This window comes from Sprattus sprattus (genome assembly GCF_963457725.1).
Source record: "Sprattus sprattus genome assembly, chromosome: 3".
NCBI classification, from domain to species: Eukaryota; Metazoa; Chordata; class Actinopteri; order Clupeiformes; family Clupeidae; genus Sprattus; species Sprattus sprattus.
Genome location: NC_137922.1, coordinates 34,369,324 through 34,389,258, shown reverse-complemented (window position 1 = coordinate 34,389,258; position 19,935 = coordinate 34,369,324). Strand labels below are relative to the sequence as shown.

The following is a 19,935-nucleotide window of genomic DNA, read 5'->3' as shown; positions in this document are numbered from 1 at the left end:
GCTCACTTGTATAAGGATAGAAGGCGTGATGTTAAATTGCAAGATACAAAAATGCACATATGCATCAATATGATTCTTAGCATGTATGACGTCCCTCATTGTTTTCAGCACTTGTGATCAGAACCTTGCACATAATAACTGAAAAATGACAACAGAAGGTATTTATGGGGTGATGCAGTTGTAAGGATTTTTTTTAGCACATTTCTTATCACATCCTTTACAGAACGGATTTGTATTGTTTGCAAAAGACATACTTCTTTCACCCTTTCCAGTTTATTCAACTGTTCTTTGTGGATTCCAAAAAGTCTAAACTATGAAAGTGTTTTCCTGGAGTGCAAAATGTCTAAACTTTGGTTAGTATAGTCCTCAGGACAGCGACAAAAAAAGGGGAGGAAACCCAAAAATGCTGGCAGGCAGCTAAATATCACAGATGTACTGTAACAACACGTGAGGGCAGAACAGACTGTTCTGTTAGGGCGGGGGAAAGGAACTAATGCAAAAACAAATGCACGTGTAGGCCGTCCCACTTCATATGAGTCCTGTACAGATTTACATGAAATTGGGGCAAGGGGGGGAGCATTTGGCATCAGTGTTTGAGAAAGTTAGATGAGAGTGCTCAGCAAAGAATCAACAAGGACTTTAATTTACAGTTGTTGTGGATGGCTCTCTTAATTCATATTTATTTATCAAATTGCTTAATAGTGAAACTAAAGAGTTTTTTTTTTTTTTTTAAGCTTGTGCTGAAACAAAAAAAAGCCAAAAAGTGAACCGTAACTTTGAGGGCTTTAAGACCCTGGGGTGTGTCCTAGACAGTTGGTGACGTCCATCTGTGGATTACAAAGCAGACTTGAAACCCAGAACAGCACATTCTGTCCACCCACTGACGAGTCTCATCTATGATTGTTTCCCTCTTTTGGATGAAAACACTGCTTGACTGTTTGTCACCCCTTGGCAGTATATTTCCACAATTTCCCTGCGGTGCCTGCCAAAACACACTTGTAAACAGGTGTCAGATTGTACTGTTTTGCAAGATTGCAAAGAAAGGAGTAGGCTAATCCAGTGTCAAAGAATTCTCGACCCACTGGTTTTACATGATCCCATAATGAGGACATGGAGGATGTTGAAATTCTTTTTAGAAAAACAAATTTCACCAATGAAACACTCAAATGCACACAAATACATACATATGCATACACATGCACACAATACAGTGAATAAACAAAAAAGAAAATGTTATAGGTTAGTCTACTTGAGTTGACTTAAAAGGGTCTTAAATAGAAAGGGCATCACACTGATTGCATCATGAATATATATAAATATATACACACACATAGACAGAGGTGTTTTTTGGATTGGTTTTTTTTATGAGTATCTTCTTTGTGTCCCTCCTTGCAGTATATGCTGCCTTTACTACAAAGCAGCTGTCATAAGATATACAACATTAAGGGGGATGGGAGGGAAGCAGGCATGTGGCATAGAGCACGGTATTAAAATTAATGGGTGACTGACAGTACAGGCGTGTGGAAAAACAATACCCCACTGCTGTGCAGGGATTCAGACATAAGATACTCATTGCCCTTGGCCTCCAAGACCCCCAAGTGGTGACAGGAGGCCACATAATAGCGAAAAGACAAAAGGAGGGTGGCGCTATTGTTTTCAAAGACCTATTTTTTGGGGGACATCTCTCCATTGGATCTGAAATAATGTTATGTTGGAAATATTTTTTGACTTTGGACATAAACTACACTTTCCAAGAAAGGGAAAAAACATTTGTGTGAGAAAGATTATAGGAGAAATACAGCATCTTGCCCTGCCAGAAAGGGATCAGCTCTGAAAGACTTTAGACTATTATTTAAATATAGTTCTAGAAGCTCTTGAATTAGAACATTCTGTCCACACAAAAGCAGAAAGTGCAGGGTAATTATTCAAATAACAATACTAAGTAATGCTAATTGCATTCAGGGAATAGGAAGTGGCTACTATGACAATGCCCAGCGGGAACAACCAATAAACTCTGAGCAGGTGTTTCAACACAAGTGCCAGTTCTGGGTTAAGCAAACAAGCTTGCAGGTGCATTGTCAGTCATAAAAATACTTGAGAGAATGGTTTGCCATTATTTTCAGCCTCACTTTCAACAATGACCAAGTAGGGCTGCAAAGTCAGATTTTGGACTGGACCTGCTGGGCCGGATAGATATTCTTTGACTTGAAATGTTAAAGTAACTTTTTATTTGAGTGTCATTACCTTCAGTACTGTTGACATGAAGATTTGCAAGGAGCAACTGAGGTCATAAGCACAGAGCCCAAGATTGGGAAGTCACAATCCCAGATAGGGAAAGATACTGGAACACGGAATGAGCTGTTAGAAGCAATGCCAACAACCTTTTCTGTGTCTATGCATTGGTCCCTCCAATAAGCCTCCCAGCTTATGAGACTAGATGGAGATCAAGTGGTAATGACCTCAGAGGACAGTTAACAACAGGTTATATAAATGATGGAACTAGACGCATCAAAATTTGTGTAAACAAAGAATTTTATTCAAAATTGTATTCAACAAGGTCATTACAGAAAGATTTATGGTAATTCATGACTGTCTAGATTTGTCTGCCATAGCGAAAGAAAGGTTGACATTGAACAAGTTCGTCAAGAGGTGGATTACAAAATATTTTAGAACATGATGGTTTTGGCAATTTGAATATTTAACCCTATAAAAATTCCGACCCAATTGACATTCTAGACACACAGATAATTATAAAAAAATTATTTCCAAAGCCAAACTAAACCACTCATTTTGGTGAGTAGATACATCAGTCCGTTTATTCATGAGGTTGTAAATCCTAATAGCTGTTCAATAGGTTTATACCGCCATTCGTCTGCCTCCAGCTCTTCAACTAAACTTGCCAGCTTTTCCATCCGTGATACCTGTTGGTCTGAGGTAAAATTACCAACAACGTTAGGAGCCTGAATACATAATGTGTCCAGTGTTGACTTCCCAAATGCTTTACTAGTTTGCTTTAACTGAATACACACTCACTAGTAATGGCATCTGTATTGTGCCTTTTGCAACAGTAAAGCAAATAAACAGAAATGAAAATGCAATACTTTGATGAGGCCCAACTCACCTTGCTTCACTTGTTTCAGTGTTGTGGCAACTTGATAGCTGAATACAGATTCACATAAAAATCTATCGGAGCCATCTGGAACACAATGGGATGTGAATCGAGAGATTAACACTAACCTAATATTAACATGGTATAAAATGGACACAAACTACAGGGACCATTGTGATTTTTGACTTTACAATGTGGCCTTTTCTTTCAGGCTTTTATTTGCATGAGTTGAAATTGCCAGAGTACAATTATTGCATTGGGGGATAGTGACAAAACAAAGCTTGGGCAAACAGCCAGAATCGACCTCCATCACGCAGGAGGCCTACAAACTGCGGACTAAGCCTGCAGACTCACGTCAAAAGGCTGCCACGGCTTTTATGGTGAATGACTGGAATAAGTTGCTTTCAAATGCCGACGTTTTACATGGGACTTGTGTGAATGGTGGTGCCAATTTTAGTTCAATGCACATTACGAAGGGGTCCTAATTGAGTAACCTCATAGCTTATAAAGAATTTGGTAGCCTCAATTGTCCATTTATCCCTAAGTCACGACCCTTTGCACCAGAGATGTTTTCTACTAGGCTACCTTCCATCATCTCGCCAGCTCCTTTGGGGTACGTGTAGAGCACTTTACGGGGAGGAATGAGCTCCGAGGCACTGAAGCCAGATCCGGTGACAGAGCTTCCACTAACCCCTCCGGCAGAGGAAGAGGACGAGGATGCAGCCATCCTGGTCCAGAAGCCGAGTCTAACCATAAACAGAAAATAAACAGTGCGTTCTGTAGCGTATAAAGTAAACCAACTGATGTTAGCGTTAGCATGGAATGGCTAACAATGTTTCACAAGCAATTTAGCATTACGTAGGCAGTCTCAGAAAGATTAGACAACTCAGATTAAGACAGACAGCTAATAACAATCAAACACTGTGTACATTCACTTAGGTAACAAACATTACCTGCAGACGTCAACTGGTTTTGCCTAGCGCAGGTTGACGACAGCTCAGTAATACGCTTATTCGGGTAAAGCTAATATTAGTTGCCACCTTGCAAACAAGCACAGTTCGACGTGTCACATTTTCTCTCAAGTCCAAGGACAGATACAGCTAAAGCTAAGGCATAACAGATACTGATATTACTGATGTATTGCAAACGTTAACTGATTCCTTACCTGAGGCTCAATGTGTCGGTTATTGATTGTTTATTTCATTAAAAGGAACATAGACCTGGTAATTGTACTGTCGCCACCTAAAGTTGCGGAGGAACATCGCATCGCATATAATATAAAAAAGACAGCTGGCTAACCAGCGGTGCAGTAAGGCAACCTCAGGATAATGTATGGTTTTCTGCAATGAAACAATTTTCATAAAGTGCTACAACATTACTGTAAGATTATTGATTCCTGTATGGCTTTTGGGTAAGGTAAGCAATCAGCCCCGTATCAAGCGCTCTAGCCAATGTCCTTAGGCTGGCAGGCTAACTAGCTTGCTAACTTTTCTCACGAAATGTTGTCACGGTGGCTTTTTCTAGACTTCAGATAATTAGATGTTAACGTATGGGGGTTCTTGACACTTGCCTAAATGAAAAACTTCACGAATTTCGAACGGCAGCTGTTTTAGGAATAGACCAAGCGATATGAACTAGCTAGCCAGTCAAACAAAGTTAGTAGTCTCCCTTGTATTCAGAAGCCAATGACAGTAACCTAACAGAGCATACAGCATGTTTGACGTTTTAGTCAGATTGTATATTAAACGGAGATGATGCTATCTATCACTATAGGTTTTCCGGTAAATATGGAGGTGTTACGTCCAGTTCTTGTAAATATTAAAGGAAGGATATACAGAAAAACGTCTGTGAAGGAGGAATGCTATGACGACGAGGATGATTATTCTTGTTATGGAACAGGTAACAGGTGTTCATTGTTGTAGATATCGGATCATTTTTATAGTATTCATTTCGAGTGATTTTACTTTATCTGTGTAACACTTTGTTGTTCACAGCAAGTGATCAATGCGCGGATGAACCCTGCGATCTCCATGCCATAGAACAAACAGAGAAAGGCTTCTGCTGTGCCTTGGACATCCCAAGTGTCCTTCACAAGTTGGTACAACCCAATGTTTTCATGTTTTCAAATCGCAGTAATGACCGTGTTTGCAAGGAAATACCTTGTGTGGAAAGGTAACATTTCTGTGTGATGTCTTTCAGATACATCATTGGGAAGAAAGGAGAGACAAGGAAACGATTGGAATCAGATACAAAGACATCAATTAGCATCCCCAAGCAAGGGATGGAGGGACCAATAGGTGAGGCACTGTTGTCAATTCATTTCTCAGTTTGTTCAGTGTCTCCTCTCAAGTATTCAATTACATTGTCCGTACCTAGAATCTTTCCCCAAATGAGAATGCCACGTAGAATCACCTCACTTTTGCTTCCCACATGCATTTCATGAATAATCACTGGCTTCACAACTTGGCCACAAAAAATAAAGGTGAAAAAGGATAAAACAGCCAAATCTCATATGTAAATCCATAGCTTGTTTAAATTTCTGAGGTAAATCCAGGGACAAATTATGGCATGGTGTTTAACATGAAATACTCAGTAGGGTGTAAAAGTCTTTGTGATGAACTGATAGAACAACATTTCAAATGGTGCAGTTTTGACCTGAAGTGTGTTTATGGTTTTGTCAGAGAACACTTAGGAATACTGCACTTGAGTAAGTTCATTCTTTAAAAAGTGCTAATTTTATTTGTTTTTGTAGGACCCGTATTGCCTGCATTGCCACATCAGTGGGCCTGTTTATTCAGTAGGCGTTAACCAAATACCAGGATATCTTCAGCCCTTCAGCTATTTAGAGCTGCCAGCTGTACCCCTTTTTTGAAATGATGAGAAGTTTAAGTAAGAGAGTCTTCAGTTAGTATGGCCATCTAGCAACAGCTGTTTCTCTTCCTTGTTTAATTTAGCCTGTTCTTGCGAATAGAATGGTTTAGGAAAAGACATTCAGGAAATAAATTGATGCATGCATACAATCACAGATTTTTTTAAGATTAAACCTTTAGCTTTGTTTTGGCCTTCAGATGTGATCCAAGCAATTCAATGAAAATAATCTGCATTTCACACCTATTTTTTGCCATGAATGTGAACACCAGTTGTAACCCCCTTCCATTTATTTATATCAGAACCTCAGTTTGTCTTGTTGGCACTGGAACATTCACACTTTATTCTGTTCTTGAACTGTCAAGCACCTGGCCAACACTGAGTGCCCAATGTTCGATACAGGATTTCCCTTTAAATTGCTGGAGCTGGTATTAATAGAACACTCCGATGCCGTGATCTTTGATCCGATAAACTATCATCCTGTCAACTGACATGTTCTACCGTGCAGTGTTATCTATTATCTCACAGTATAAGCACACATGGGGAAGTTCCTTGTTTTGTTGCACGTGTGGTAAAGGATGCACGTGTGTCTGTGTTCGTTTGCACAGTGATCACTGGAGCGCAGAAGGCGTCTGTGGCGTCGGCAGTCACGCGGCTCGAACTCCTCGTTGAGAGCTTTCGGAGGAAGCAGCCTTTCACGCACTTCCTGTCTCTCACTTTGAACCACCCAAACATTCAGGAAGGCTTCCTGAGGTTTAAAGAGGAGGTTTTGGAGCAGTGCTCACAGGTAATGGGAAAGGTTTTATTTGGGGCATTTGCCCTTTGTGGAAGTGGGTGGAGGTTCAGACTCAATTGTCTGCAGGTCACTTTGTGCTGGGAGCGGTTTAATTCATACAGTTTTGCTTTGATTCTGGTACAGGGGTGACCAGTCCTGTTTCTTCAGATCTAAAATCGTACCCTTTTAATGCTTTAAGCAGCCCCGATTTAACATAACCTTCTCCTCTCAGACATTTTAAGTGATTCTGAGGGGCAGTGTGATATGAATATCTGCAGGCAGGATCTCCATTGTGAGGACTGGACACCTGTGGTTTAGTGACTAGCAGTCTAATACAGGAGTTATTAGTCTTGCTCTAGCTCGCCCAACATATCATCATTCTTTCTCTGCTCTAAGCACAATAATGAGCTTGATCAGCAAAAGTTTCTTCAGCTAATCAAGAGTTCCACTGATATATTCAGAGCATGGAAAGATCGAAATCCTGCAGAGGTAGGGGGCCATGAGCAGGCTTGAGACCACCGGTTTTATAGACCAGTAGAGTTTGTAGAGGTTGTAGTTATTCCACAGAAAAGACAAAAATCAAGAAACATCGACCCACACGTTGTGTTTTGTGAGTGGATTAATCATTTAGGTGTCTGCTGTGTTCTGTCGGCATGGCCTGATTAGGATGTTGGTGTGGATGCCAGCATCTTCCAGAACCCTGCCAAGTTGCATCTGACAGTGGGCACGTTGGCACTGCTCAGCGAGGCAGAAGTGCAGCGGGCATCTGAGCTGCTACAACAGTGCCAGGACTTTATCAGGTGGGTCATTTACGGCATGGCTGATCTCATCTTGCATGAACAAAAGGATGTTCTCATTTCTTTTAGGCTATGTGCTTTTTACGTTTTCTTGGTTTGGTGCCATACATACATTGTGCTTAATTGTACATCATGCTGTTGCATGCTGTGTTAATAGTTAACAAAATCAGGTTTATTCAGCCAGCTGTGCATGGCTTTAATTGTATTACTCTTGATGGATTTGATAGTTATGCCCTAAATCCAGTTATTCTTAATCACAGGGATCTGACAGAAGGAAAGCCTCTCCCGCTGGTTGTGTCCGGTATAGAGTACATGAATGATGACCCCTCCATGGTGGATGTCCTCTATGCCAAAGTTCAAGTCAAAGGCGGCTCTGACACGTAAGTGTGTGTAATTTGATTAGTGTAATAGACCTCGTAGGATATCCAATTAAACTGTTTATTGTAGGCTCACTATTAAGAGTAGGCTCACTCTAGGGATGTTTCAACATAACCGCAGTATTGTGAACTGGTAGGTTTTGTCATTCACCCTGAGGCCAGTTATTTTATAATGTGATGAGTTAAGACCATTAGATGTTAATGAATTCCTAAAGGATACTTTCTCATACAGTGTTAACAGTGTCTTTCAGTCATAGACGTTCTGACATGTGAATGGACACATTTATTTGAGTACCCAACAATATTTGCCTGACATGTTACTCAATGTTTATGTTTACACTGTAACCTCTTAATTGCATGGGTAATGCCACTTCAGGCTGTAAAAAGTGCATTAATTACATGCAGTAAGTCTTGCGCACTCATGCATTGAGCTGTATTGTGCAGGTTGCAGGTGATTGCCGACAGGCTGGTGGAGCACTTTGTGGCTGTGGGACTGATGGTGAGGGAATGGGACCGCGTGAAACTCCACGGCACTGTCATGAACACCCTGTTCAGGAAGGACCCCTCAGGTGAGGCTGAAGTGCCAGAAGGGACCGCAGATTATAAGTGCCTCCGTGTGTTTTTTTTGAGCACAGATATGAGGAAATTTGAAAAGAAAACTGACAATGATATGCTGTAAGGCAAAATGTTACCTTTTTTTGTAGGTTCATTTGGTGTGATTGGGCTGTTTTATTAGTGAGGTACATTAAGTGCAGATCTGGCTTTAGCATATATAGTCTTTTGGGGTTCAAGCAATAGAGTGATGTATTACTTGTCCTCAGCGGTATCTTTCTTTAGCTGCATTGGCATTTTCACTTGAAGACCCAAAGTTAGTTTGTCCCTATACAGTGTGTTTATTAAGCCACAGTTGCTGTCCAGATGTCCATTTTAAGCACAGTGCCCAAAACCTGCAGTAAAATTAGCCCTCCTGCTAAGCAGATGCCTCCCCCGGAGTGTCGTGCCAAATGAAACAGCTGCTCTCAGTGTTCAGTGTTTTGTGTTATTTGTTTATTTTTTAAGGCTTCGTCTACAAAAGCATCTTGATGTCACAGTCCCTCTGTTGTCCCCAGTCCTTCAATGTTGTCATTTATCAAGCGCATCAAGCAGCAGGGTCCAGTGCTAATGACCACAGAAACCCCTCTGAGTTGTCATGCTGCGCAGAGCGCAACAGTCGGCCGATTCAGAGGCCTTGTTGACGAGTTTCCCCAGCCAGAGCACCGATGTAATAAGGGCTTTTGTTCAAGAACACTCAGAACAACAAGTGGACTGGGATTGGGTGGGGTCTGGATGGGGGGGGGGGGGGGGGGGGGAGTCTGGGTTGGACATCAGCAGCGGCCGTAACCTCTCTCCATCAGGGGAGCACGGGGCCTTGTGAGGAGCCTGACTGTGTGTTTTCCAGTCGATGGGGGCAACAATGGTGCCCTTTGAGCTTGGACATGGAGCCCGTCCAAGTGCCTGTCCAGAACAGAGAGGGGGCTTGGGCCGGTCTCCGAGCAACAAAAAGCTCTACCGTCCGATGCTGTTTACCGGTCCAGGATGGCCTCCGTGTTTTTGTGTTGTGTCTCAATATACAGCTTTGCCTGTTTTGGACAAGCTGAACCCCTGGCCCACTTCCCTATAAAAAATACCTTTGGATTAGTCCAGGTTTGAGTGTAAACATGAGGGTTGGTTATATAATTGTATTCACTTTCTTCAGTGGAGTTGTGAAATAGAGGAGGTTTCATGTGATTTTGAGATTTTTCATGTGCGTTTGTGTGTGTTTTGTTCACTCGTGTGTGAATGTGTTTGTCAGTGCTGTTAAATCTGTTTTTCAGCTGAAGACAAGGGCGGCCATGGAAAACAAAATACCAAAGACCGCGAGGCATTTGACGCAAGAAACATTTTGCAGGTTAGAACAAATGAAATTACAGATGAGATCAGGGTAGCATTCTGAGTATTCAGGAACTTCCAAAAATATTTTTCAAGTCTGAAAAGGCTTTTTTTGTTTTTTTTTAGTGTTTGGTGGAGTCTCTAATTCAGGTCAAAATTGAAATAGGAAGACATTCTGGATCTATAACTTCACACTGAGGAAGTTGAGTTTAAGCAGGTTCTGCAGTATGTTTTCAATGGGATATTCATGTTGTTGATGCTGCCTCTTAGAGGTCATTTTAAAGAACTACAAGTTGTTTTTTAAAGGATGACTGCTTTGTTGCGAAACATCAACTACTTTTTTTTTCTCACCTCAGTATCCTTAAAAGGTGAGAGGTTCTGTATGCAGGTTTTGTTTACAAGATGTAAAAATGCCTTCTGTCTCATTGCACTGCAAAAGGTATCATTAAAGCGGTGTTTTTCATTCTGTGCATTTAATCTAGTGTAATCTAGAATTGTGTTTCCAGGCAAGACGGGGATGTATGAAATGCATGGGTATACTGACCTGAATAATATCTGCTTTACACCTTTAAAATGTATACGCTATTGTTGACAGTGCAGTATTGTATCTTGTATCTTTATCTTTATTTTACCTAAATCTATATTTATCTTTTATCTCCAACCCTGAAAATAATATACAACACCTTAAATTTTGATGTCAGCAAGCTGGCATATCCAGTTAGTTTATACTCAGGAGATATACAGCTGATCGATTATACATTTACCTTGACTGATGAATGAGTCACAGAGTCACACTCTCTCTCTCTCTCTCTCTCTCTCTCTCTCTCTCTCTCTCTCTCTCTCTCTCTCTCTCTCTCTCTCTCTCTTTCTCTCTCTTTCTCTCTCTATCTATCTCTGTTTTTCTCTCTGTCTGTTACTATTGTTAGAGGTTTGGTGAATATCATTTTGGCCAGTTCGAGCTGAACACCGTGCAGATATCCCAGAGGTTCTCCTCCGACTGTACTGGTTACTACTCCTCAGCTGGTGAGGTCACCTTCTCCTGAAGTAACGCAGAAATGCCTGGAGTCCCCAAATGGTAGGAAACCTCCCCTGATCAGTTTGCCTTTTTATGTGCCAACACAGTTACAGTGCTTCGACTGTATACATTGCTGTGAGTTACTTGCTTTACCGGTTAGGCCACAGGAACACACACAGTGTTGTTTCATCAGCGGCCTGGAATACTAGGATACTTACAGGCCTAGCCTAGTACTTCCTGAGTGGTACTTATGTTTTAGTGTTTTATAGTGTTTTATTATCTTTCGGTGCTCACTTGAACCTGGCCTGTGTGTTTGGAGCAGTCTGGGATGCTGGATGAAGACAAATGCTATTGTAGTTAGGAGGAAATGGAGGAAAGTATTTGGCCTTTGGCTGATCTGTACATAATTTACACGTTACAGAGGGAAATGTCTATCTTAAAACAGCTGGTCTTCTCCTCCATTGTGGAAGCCACCTGCCCACCATGTGATTTGGGTTGTGGTTACGACCACAGATAAAGGAATCTTTCATATATCTTAGAAAATTGTACTTAATGTTAACATGATTGGTGCTATTAAACCCTGTCAGAATTTGCGGCCCTTAAAAGTCCCCCATAAACAACAGGCTATAGTTGGTCAGCTCACAGCAGAGGGGCACAAGGGAAGGAAGCAAGCTTAACACGTACTTGGTCGAAGTCCTGGGAGTAAAAATATGGCCCAGACAATTAAAAAAAGACTTTTGCAAAAGTTCATGGACTAAAGTGGACATTCATGCAAAGATATCATGAAGCCAGCTCTTCAGTTGTGTTTGATGAAACGGCCAGTATTAGTAATTTCCAAACGGTTAACACATCTATGATTTGTGACACATGGCTAGTTTATGGTTCACACGAATTTCCCTCTAAGTTTGATCATAAATCATTCGCAAATATTTATATATTTGTAAATAAAATATTTTTTTACACAGAGATTTATTACACACACACACACACACACACACACACACACACACACACACAAAGAGACCCGTTCACACTTTACCTGGCAGAGTTTGCACTGCACCTCCTTTTTGTTAATTTAGTTGAAGGAGTTCCACACAACCTTTTGACGCTTGTAGTAGTGGTTTTGCGAGTTTCTCCTGTATCGCCTGATAGGAAAGCAGAGTTGGCATACTTTTAGGAACATTACCGCCATCTTCTGGTGGTGGTAACGCGTTATTTACTAGCAGGCGCCAGTAAAATATATACTAAGGACAAGGCGAAAGTCGCATAAATGATTTAAATATAATTTAGCTATTAAAAAATCATGACCCATTCCCAAAATATACATAGGTCAGTGAAAATATATGTAGTTACCACTACAAACTTGTGTCTTGTCTTCGTTGATATGAAACATTCAAGGGAGGATCCACAACAGTTTGTGCTCAGTTTGAACATCTTAAGAACTGGGTCTACATCTTAAGAACCAGGTCTACATTTTAAGAACTGGTTCACTCAGTTCACCAAGTCCATTTATTTATTGCATGCTTTGCATTCCTAAATAACAGAATACCTACACAAAAGACTACAAAGTGGATGTGACTTGTTCACCAAATAGCTCATTTATTGGTCACAGTCATTTATGAGCGGGATCTTCTCAATGCACTAAAACATCACAATAGCTTATTGGGCCGTCTTAAAACCTGTCAGTACCAGCAATCATTTTGCCAAGTGAACTATTACTAGTCACAGAATGACGCTGTATCGCTGTGTAAACGGTTTCATGGGCAGCTTTTGCGGTCTGACGGTTGTCAGGGTTCGCTGTGCACTTTGATACAGTGTACTGTGAAGATCACAGGATCCACTCAAGGTCAGACGACTCTAGGCAGAACTACAAAGTGCATATACTGGATGGTTAGTGGGAACAACTAGTGCATTTCTCTGTCCTTCACTTTATCACCATCACTGTACTGTTTGTATATATACAGAAAAGGGTTCACACCAAGTAGGCTATGACTTATCTTTCAGTAAAGGATGATTAAGAGAATGAGCAGGAACACAGAACACAGGGAAATACCTGAATCATGCCTTATATCACAGATTTCAGGATCTTTTTTAAAGAGTAAAGCAATATTCAAGGTACCATTAAGGAAGCATGTCTGCAAATTAAGAATCCATATATATATATATAGATATAGATATATATAAAGGGCTTTTGCATGGTGCCAGTGGGAAAAAGGGAAATGTGTGTATTTTAAGTGTTCCATGTTTTTGCGTTCAGAAGCCACACTAGCATCTGACCAGCAGGGGTCATCATATTATAGGTATTGAACATACCAACATACTGTGGCAGAGAAAGCCAACTGGTCTTCATCCGTGCAGCACAGAAATGGAATTATGAATTATGAATCCATGGTGGTAGATGCATATGCAGCGTGTGTTCCAGCATACGTTAATGTGCGGATCCATATGAATGAACTAATATGCCATATGGAGAGACCTGAATGGAGAAAAACAGGAGCAAATGCCTACAGCTTTCCCTTGGAGTACTGTAACAGAGTAGTAAGTGATATTAAATTAGGTGTGTGCGTGTGTGCGTGTGCGTGTGCGTGTGTGTGTGTGAGGGAAAGAGTAGCCAGGAGAGTCCAAAGCTGCTTTGTATGCACACCATATAGTAATAGCATGTGGGACACGAGTCACACAAAGACCAGAGCTGTGCCTTTATTCACATTCATACAGATACACACACACACACACACATACATAGATACACACACTCACAAGCGGTCCATTCCGCTAGGCACATAAGTGCACAGTCACATATACAGTCACACAGTACTGGCATCAGTGGACACACACTCACACACACACACTCAAAGACTCTCACTCTTCTTCTCACCCACTCACTCAGCATATCAGTGACATGTTTTCCTGGGCACTTGTGCACCATAGGCACTGGCACTATGCAAATGCTGCATTAAGAAGACTCCTGTCAGGGGGCTATTGATCTTTATCCTCCTCTTCCTCATCCTCTCCATTTTCCCTGGATGGTAGAGACTCCCTCACTCAGGGCATATTATCCATAAACTCTCTGTCTCCAGGGGAAAATGCCCTTGTTAGTGCCAAACCAACAGAAAAAAAAAACACACACACACACTCACACTCACACACACACACACACATGGGGGTGGCGTATCTGGCAAGACTCTACTCAGAAACGTCGATTTGTCCACGGGTGAGCACTGAGGAGATAGAGGGGCTCATTTGCAAGTTGATTACATCCAGTTAGGCCATGGTGCTGTTTGTCCCCCTAGTCCAGCAGTGGGGGAAGACTTATTGAACAGTGCCCTTAAATTTCAGGCACAAAAAAATCTGCATGTGGTGGCCTGTAGGACTGCTTATTCCTTCTTGAGATGGCTGGACACTGCTGACAGTAGCTTATCATTACGGCTCCTATTCATATATGCGTAGTGGTGTGGTTTTCATTACGGCTCCTGTTCATTAATGCGTAGTGGTGCGGTTTTCCAGCATCATCCCTGAAATGGCGACGCTTCCATACCACCTCTCTCATTAAAGTCTGTGCAGAACCAGGTCAATGTGGAGCTTTTTTATTGGCATACTCTTGGAATTACCATATCTCCAGTTCTTGAGATTTACAGGATATCCATACGTTGGTATTGGCATCAATGTGAGCAATATCGTTAACCTTAACTTAATCATGAGACAAAATCTTTTTTTATATCTTTTAAAAAGGGGGGAAATGATGCATCTCGGCCCTTTCAAACCGATTGAAGGAGCTTACCATCTCTGCTGCAAATTATGAAACTTCACAGGAACTTCAGAAATATGCCATTAAAGCTTACGGAACATTTACTCTCTGCCTTATACCGTGAAGACTTTCCAATTTCTGTTTTATTCTCAGAACATTTGATCCTCTCCACACTCTCTCTGTAGGTGTAATGTTCCACTTCAGTGTGGAAAAGCTGAGGTGACATTTTTTTGCTTGTTAAGAGCTTTTTATTTCCCCCTCCTTCCTTGTGCTTGTTGCTCGACTAGCATCTTTCTGAAGGAGGCGGAATAAGCAAGTCTGCCCTCCACCTTAATTAGTCAGCTCAAGACTCCCCGCAGTGAGCAGCACCACCAGTAACCCCAGTGGACCGTGGTGCTGCTCTGAGGATGCTCTCAATAGGGCTTGATAAATGAGTTTCCAGGGGCTGGCAGCGCCATCATTAGACACGCAGAGAGTGCTTCGTTGGACATCTGTGTCTTCCTCACAGTCCTCGTCATTGGACTGCACAGCAGGGTGGCATCTGCCCATTGGTACATCTTTGCTTGTCTGCCCGCCCACCCACTTTCTCAAGAGGTGGGGTTTGGACCATTGATGTGTCAGAAGATACATTCCATGTCCAGAAATGCAAAACTATTTTTATCAATGAAAATGTGCGCATTGCTGCTACCATTCTTTAAAAATTCTCTAGAAGAGGCCAGAGACGACTACTAGTTGGGCTTATAATCAGCCGCAAACACCGAATGCCAATGGCCAGCTTTTCCACCATTGCTACCATTTAAAACCCAAAGATAGTCTTCAAAACTTTACAACAGTTTACACACTGCGATAAATTGATATTGTGAACCACAACCTTGTTACTTCTTTAAAGAAACAAGTCGAAGTTTAAGTATTAGAGTAGAGTGCTACATAGAATGACACTGTGTCCTATTTACTTTAAGGGCACTACACGGTGCCCCTCATCCCATCTTTGGCAGCCTCCACAGAGTGAGACACACAAAGCCATCCCAAAGCCCTGAACTGTACTGCTGGGTGATGGCGAGCTGTCAGGTGCACCTCAGTGTCGCCTTGGGTCGTGAAAAAGCAGTGCATTTGAAAAGCAGCGCTCATAAATTTTCATGAAGCAAAGTATCCACTCCCCCCCTGGGTGAAGAGGACACTATTCCAGCAGGACTACCAGAGGATCTGCTGAGACTGAGTGTGAGTGTGAGTGTGTGTGTGTGTGTGTGTGTGTGTGTGTGTGTGTGTGTGTGTGTGTGTGTGTGTGTGTGTGTGTGTGTGTGTGTGTGTGTGTGTGTGTGTGTGTCCGTCCGAGAGCTGAATGCAGACAGAGAGAGCGAGTATCGCTGTCTGGGTCTCCCTTGAGGAATAAGAAAATGTCTTCAAAACATCAATGCTCTCCCTCCCCTCATCCCTCTCTATGCCAAGGTAGCCCAAAAGAGACTCCTGGCTTGTACCCGATCCTGTTTCAAAAAGTCAGTGCAGCTCACTTTCCCTCAGAGAAGATGTAGTGTCTCTTACACGCATCATAAAAGCAAATACAGACGGAAAACATATTTTATCACGGACCATAGGACCAACGTGCATTAATGCAATGTCCTGTCCCTTAAAGATCTTCAGAGTTAGAGTACTAGAGTAGAGTTTACAGGCCTAGTGGCATGGTGATGCTGAGGTTGTTTATTGGCAGTAGGTGCTCAAGCTGGAGCTACCCTGCTGTGTGTTTACCTTGTTTAACATGCAGCCATAGAGGCTGATATTTACACCATAGAGAGGCCCGCACACAGCTTCTACAGCATGTTATAGTACACATGCTGCTGCCTTATGTAATATGGATAGGGTTCTATTAACAATATTGCACTGTAGTACAGTATTAGAGAAAGTTACCTTTTCACTCCAAATCTTCAAATCCCTATTCACTAATAGTTACATTACATGCATGAGGAACTCTTAAGGTACAGTAACACCCCCCACCCCCATACCCATAGAGCAGATACATTTTATTTGTGTATAGGTCCCAAACCCCTATATACAAATATAGATGCCAACTCCAGACTTTCTTTTTTAATCTGTCCAACTAACTGTGATGTATTTACACTAGGTAACTAAACCAAACTGCTTTCATGGTTTTGGTGGTTGATCATTTTAACTGCTGTTCTTTTTTAATGATGGAATAAAAAATGAAAAGGCAAATTGGAGCCCTGTCTAGACATTTGGCCCGTTAGGATGTATTAACCTAAAATGGGTCAGATGATCTAGATAATTACAGGGGCTGGAGCTTTCACCGGCAGTTTTAAATTATATTTGAATCATACCTCTCATTGATTTATTTTATTAGTTAAAAAGTCAAAAGAAAGGTATTCAGGTTGACAGACACTTGTCCCTGTCTTCAAATGTATTGCATGATTAAAATGGGTAAAGCATATAAAGGCCACCAGACTGTTAATTACTTTTTTTATGAAGGAGATGTCCTACCTCTTCAGCACTAATGATTTCAGGGTCATTAATCTACTTCTATTTAAAATATCTGCCTTACAGCAGTTAAACCGAGCAGAGCAAACATCTCAGTGGATCGGAGCGTGAGCTTGCCGTTGGTTAAAGGTCGGCAAGAGCTCTTAACACAACCAATGATGACCTTGATGCCATAATGACATGCTATGCACAGCATGTGGAAAGATTAAAGATGTAATCAGCACTAAAGCAGATGGCCAGCTTCCCTTTCTACTTGTTTAAATATGATCTAACGAACCTTTCAGAAAATATGGCATCCAGGGCTCAGTCAGTGTGAACTGGCCAGCACATAGCACTCGAGTCAAGTATACCCAAAGTAAACTTCAGAATTGTACATTTCTAATGGAAGCATATAGAAACTGGCCATTCTACTTCAGGCCTCTGTCAGGGTCACAGGGAGTTTGGAAATAACGTCTACAGAAGTGTTTTGCCCAGAACAGTGAATGACTGATCTCAACCGTGCAAAGAGTATCGTTATTGTGGCAGCTTGTCACATTTCTTCAGGATGACCTTTTAAATGAGCCTTGGAAAGTCAAGAGTACTCTTTGTGAAGATGAGCCAGCTGAGGGAAGTCATGTTGTCTATTTCCAAATGACCAGACAGTAGACCCCCTTCACACATGAAAAACGCTAGCAATTCAAAACCCAAGCACGTAGCATTCTCTTCCCACCTAGGACACCAAGGAACTTGAACGTTTGAAACCATCGCTGCCAATGACAGAGCCGAGAGGGAAAAGTTCCCGCTCAGGGACCCCTGCCGCGTCCTGGTAGTGCGTGCGGCTAACGGGGATAATGCGGCCAGATATAGGGAGAGAGACGGTGGGAAAAGGCTTACAGTGAGACAAGTCAGCCAGCTGTTTAGCATTCCGTTCAGCAGAGAGCTGTGAGGCTGTCAAAGCCTGTTTACTGTGGCATCCATCCGGAGAGGAGCAAAGCACAAAAGCGTGTGACTCCTGTCAGTGTGTGGAGGACGCTGGAGGCCCAGGATGCGCTGGCAGGCAGGGAAAGTGCAGGAAATGTTCCATCTCCAGCAGTTTATTCTTTGGCCAGTCTAAATATTGATTGGCGAGAAACGAGCAACTGCTTGATAATCTTGCGCCCAGACGACGGGGGATATAAATTGTCTGTTGCGGTAGTGGACCTCGGCGGTTGTAAAAAAAATTGATGTATGTGTGTCATGTATGAATGTGATCATTAATTTTTAAGGCAGGGATTTGTAAGGTAGTCAGGAAAGGACACCTTGGTGATCTGTTATAACGTGCCCATTACAGTTAAAAAGTTATTGACTTGAACCGTTTTTTTTTTTTTTTTCTTTACGATTTTTTTAATTTATGGGGATAACTAAGATACACTGGGAATACATCACCCTGGAGACCATGGATGGGAAGCCATGATTCTATTTAGAAAATTGCTTTTGTATGATTTAAGCTCTGCGAGAAGGAGTGAACATGTCATATACAGTGGAGATAAAATGCCAGACAGAGCTCAGAGCAATGCATCACCTCTGTGTAAGGCGCTCGGCAAATAAAGCTGCTCGTGTTTGTCAAGCCATAGGCAAACTTGACACACACCCAAGTCACGCCTTCACGATACCCTACTAAATTAAGTCCACACAACAAATAAGATTGTTTGATTAAATTGAATTACTGTTCGTCACTGGCGTTGTGGTGGACAAGAGGTTTGTCCAATTGAATGGAAGGAGTATCAGTCATTGAAAGCGTGTTGACTCTGTGTGGACTTTTGTTTCAGGCAAGAGAGGATCAAGCTGTGCTGATCCCAAGGTCAAGCAGAGAGTGTGAGGATCAAGAAAGACCAGTCTGAAATCCATGTTGCAGTGAGATGTGATTCAGACCGCCTGCGCATCTACCGCTGACTGTAAGGATATTATCAGGAGAGGCTCTCAAATCACTCACTTTGATCTGTTGATATGACTTCCCATTCACAAGTTCAACAATAAACAAGTACTAAAAGCAGTAGTAATTGATTGTGTTTTGTAACCTCCTGACTCCTCTTTGACTCCTGAATTTGCTTGTTCAGTAAAATTTGTTTGGATTTTTAAATAATACTAAAATACTGATAAAAAATAATACACCAGATTCCAGTGTATTATTTTGTTATTTGCACAGTTATACCACCAACATGTATTACTAGGTTATAGGCAGTGGTGATTTTTGTGGTATGATCTATGTTAATCATAAGAATCTCACCGGATCCCACAGGATTAGGGTTATTATACAATTTCTCAGATGATCTTAAATAAACCCGTCAGGTTTAAAATTCAGTTTTACTGTCATATGCAACTTAAATGCACAGGTCATATTTAATGTGAAACTGCCTATGCTGTACAAATCAGATCAGGCATGTTTGCCTACATGATTGTTTTGTTTCTAAATCAAAGAGGTGATTTCAAAGTGTGTGTGTGTGTGGGGGGGGGGGGGGGTAGAAATAGATCTGATAGCTTAATCCTGTGGCTCTATCAAAAGCTCTCAGAACTACACGATGGCCTGATGTTACATACAGTTCAAACGCAATAGACTGCATGTCAGTCATGATGGAACTTTCACTGAAAAGGGTGATTGATGCAGGTAAACAAAGACTGTGGGGAATTTATTCTGTCTGTGCTTTAATGCATAGTTTGGTCAAAAATATGTATGTATAAGTTAACACGTACTTGCTTATTCCTGGTGAGATGCTTTTTCAGTCTAGCAGTTCCGGTTTCATTGAGTAATGTTGATATGCAGTGCCTCTTAAAAAATGCGAGGATCAACTGCTGCCACATCTGTCTGTCTAGACTCCAGATGCATCATTTACACTGC

General features: G+C 41.7%; 2 protein-coding genes across 3 annotated transcripts; one reads left to right on the top strand and one right to left on the bottom strand.

Annotated features, from left to right (window-relative positions):
- Positions 1-2,514: 2,514 nt before the first annotated feature.
- Positions 2,515-4,324, bottom strand: anapc16 (anaphase promoting complex subunit 16). 2 transcript variants are annotated; one of them, XM_080835865.1, is made up of 5 exons: positions 4,275-4,310; positions 4,063-4,149; positions 3,695-3,855; positions 3,122-3,196; positions 2,515-2,929 (listed from the first exon to the last, which is right to left on the bottom strand). In XM_080835865.1, exons 3-5 carry the CDS (start codon positions 3,834-3,836, stop codon positions 2,820-2,822), a joined length of 327 nt encoding a protein of 108 aa, XP_080691991.1. In that variant the 5' UTR covers positions 3,837-3,855; positions 4,063-4,149; positions 4,275-4,310; the 3' UTR covers positions 2,515-2,819. The 2 variants fall into 2 exon arrangements, with proteins under 2 accessions (XP_080691991.1, XP_080691992.1); XM_080835866.1 differs by lacking the exon at positions 4,063-4,149 and having other exon boundaries at positions 4,275-4,324.
- Positions 4,325-4,375: 51 nt separating this feature from the next.
- On the top strand, positions 4,376-19,065 carry ascc1 (activating signal cointegrator 1 complex subunit 1). The gene is made up of 11 exons (XM_080834597.1): positions 4,376-4,525; positions 4,883-5,008; positions 5,104-5,203; positions 5,309-5,406; positions 6,586-6,764; positions 7,419-7,552; positions 7,810-7,929; positions 8,371-8,495; positions 9,780-9,853; positions 10,761-10,909; positions 18,869-19,065. Exons 2-10 carry the CDS (start codon positions 4,897-4,899, stop codon positions 10,875-10,877), a joined length of 1,059 nt encoding a protein of 352 aa, XP_080690723.1. The 5' UTR covers positions 4,376-4,525; positions 4,883-4,896; the 3' UTR covers positions 10,878-10,909; positions 18,869-19,065.
- The last annotated feature ends 870 nt before the right edge of the window (positions 19,066-19,935 follow it).

What these genes read in the sequence shown, in the direction of transcription:
- anapc16 (XM_080835866.1), bottom strand. Translation starts at nt 3,836, where the DNA reads ATGGCTGCATCCTCGTCCTCTTCCTCTGCCGGAGGGGTTAGTGGAAGC. An exon ending in AGCTGGCGAGATGATGGAAG is followed by an intron (nt 3,197 to 3,694) that starts GTAGCCTAGTAG and finishes ATTGTGTTCCAG; the next exon opens with ATGGCTCCGATAGATTTTTA. An exon ending in ACTGAAACAAGTGAAGCAAG is followed by an intron (nt 2,930 to 3,121) that starts GTGAGTTGGGCC and finishes ATTTTACCTCAG; the next exon opens with ACCAACAGGTATCACGGATG.
- ascc1 (XM_080834597.1), top strand. Translation starts at nt 4,897, where the DNA reads ATGGAGGTGTTACGTCCAGTTCTTGTAAATATTAAAGGAAGGATATAC. An exon ending in GTCAAAGGCGGCTCTGACAC is followed by an intron (nt 7,930 to 8,370) that starts GTAAGTGTGTGT and finishes TGTATTGTGCAG; the next exon opens with GTTGCAGGTGATTGCCGACA. An exon ending in GTTCAGGAAGGACCCCTCAG is followed by an intron (nt 8,496 to 9,779) that starts GTGAGGCTGAAG and finishes TCTGTTTTTCAG; the next exon opens with CTGAAGACAAGGGCGGCCAT.